At 47.3% G+C, this 1,175-nt stretch overlaps 1 protein-coding gene across 1 annotated transcript in view; it reads right to left on the bottom strand.

The window, feature by feature from the left end:
* Positions 1-1,146, bottom strand: part of CUNH2orf78 (chromosome unknown C2orf78 homolog) — a 7,988-nt gene extending 6,842 nt beyond the window's left edge. The window contains exon 1 of the mRNA XM_005372181.1: positions 523-1,146. Within this exon, the coding sequence (XP_005372238.1) occupies positions 523-1,146 (624 nt within the window). The remainder of the gene's footprint in view (positions 1-522) is intronic.
* Positions 1,147-1,175: the final 29 nt, after the last annotated feature.

Below are 1,175 nucleotides of genomic sequence, written 5' to 3'. Positions count from 1 at the left end.
GATAGGGTGAGATGCTTCAACCCTGCTCATCAATATTACACAGGTGAAAGCAAACTGTCGCTACAGCTTAAGTGTTTGTCAATGTCACATCAGACACTTGGAGTGTGGGAAAAGACTTCCTCCAGATCAGATTCAGGGTTCCATTTCTCTGGATACTAGTTTCAACTCAGGGGAAACTTAGTGGTACAAAAACAGAAAAAATTCTTGATGTCATCTAGAATCTGGAGACATAGATTAGGAAGGAGGTGATTTTAGTGATCTGCTGCATGGGCCTGATTAGTCTTGGCAGTGAAATGCATTCCTGTGGTGTGGTCCTTGGACATGTCTTAATGAAGGTTGAATGTCACTCACTTTCCTGTATTCTCTCTCATTATAGAGACTGAATTTAGGGGTAATGAGCCTGAGCCACAGCCTACATGTCAGGCCTCCCATTCTTCCTCTGTGTGGACATCCACTTCTTTAAGGTAGAGCTGTGTCTCCTCTAAGGGCTGATCTCACACCTCCCCTCCTGGCTTTACTCACCTTGAGGACTGGTGTCTGGCATGGTTTGAGCAGATGTGGGCCAGTAGATGGGAGAGTGGAGAAAGGTGTTTGGATGTTCATTGGCTGAATCTCCTGTCGTGCCATCATCATCTCTGGGTGCAGAGAGGAAGCCTGATTCTCAGAGCAAGACACAGAGCCATAGGCCTGCTGGCACTGCCATAATTCTTCAGCCATCGGAGGCCCCAGGCTGTTCTGGTCATAATAATATATCTGACTTGCATCCAGGTAGCAAGGTGCCAGGATATATAGTTGATCTGGTAGATTTGATGGTGTTGCCTGTGCAAGGCAGGCAGATAGTGTTGGATAGGATGGTGGTAAAGCATTGATATGGAAAATATTATCACACTTGGCTGTCATAGACCAAGATGAGGGTGTTGTATTCTGGTCAGTGATAGTTACACGGGTGTCCAGGAATGGAGCTTCTCTTCTGATGTTGCTTTCTCTGAGATCCCAGTGGAGAACACCTGGATAGGAAAATGTCGAAGTAGAGATCTGGTTCTGGTCAGTCAGCTCAGTCAGCATGGGCATGCCAGCTCGTTGGTAAAGACAGGCACCATCTGAAAGCTGCTGGCAGCATTGCTGGAGTCTAATGACAGGAGCCATGCTGAGCTCACAGCTGGGGTGCAGACCCC

This window comes from Microtus ochrogaster, unplaced genomic scaffold, assembly GCF_000317375.1.
Source record: "Microtus ochrogaster isolate Prairie Vole_2 unplaced genomic scaffold, MicOch1.0 UNK234, whole genome shotgun sequence".
In the NCBI taxonomy this organism is placed as follows: Eukaryota; Metazoa; Chordata; class Mammalia; order Rodentia; family Cricetidae; genus Microtus; species Microtus ochrogaster.
This window is presented reverse-complemented; position numbering and strand designations above follow the sequence as displayed.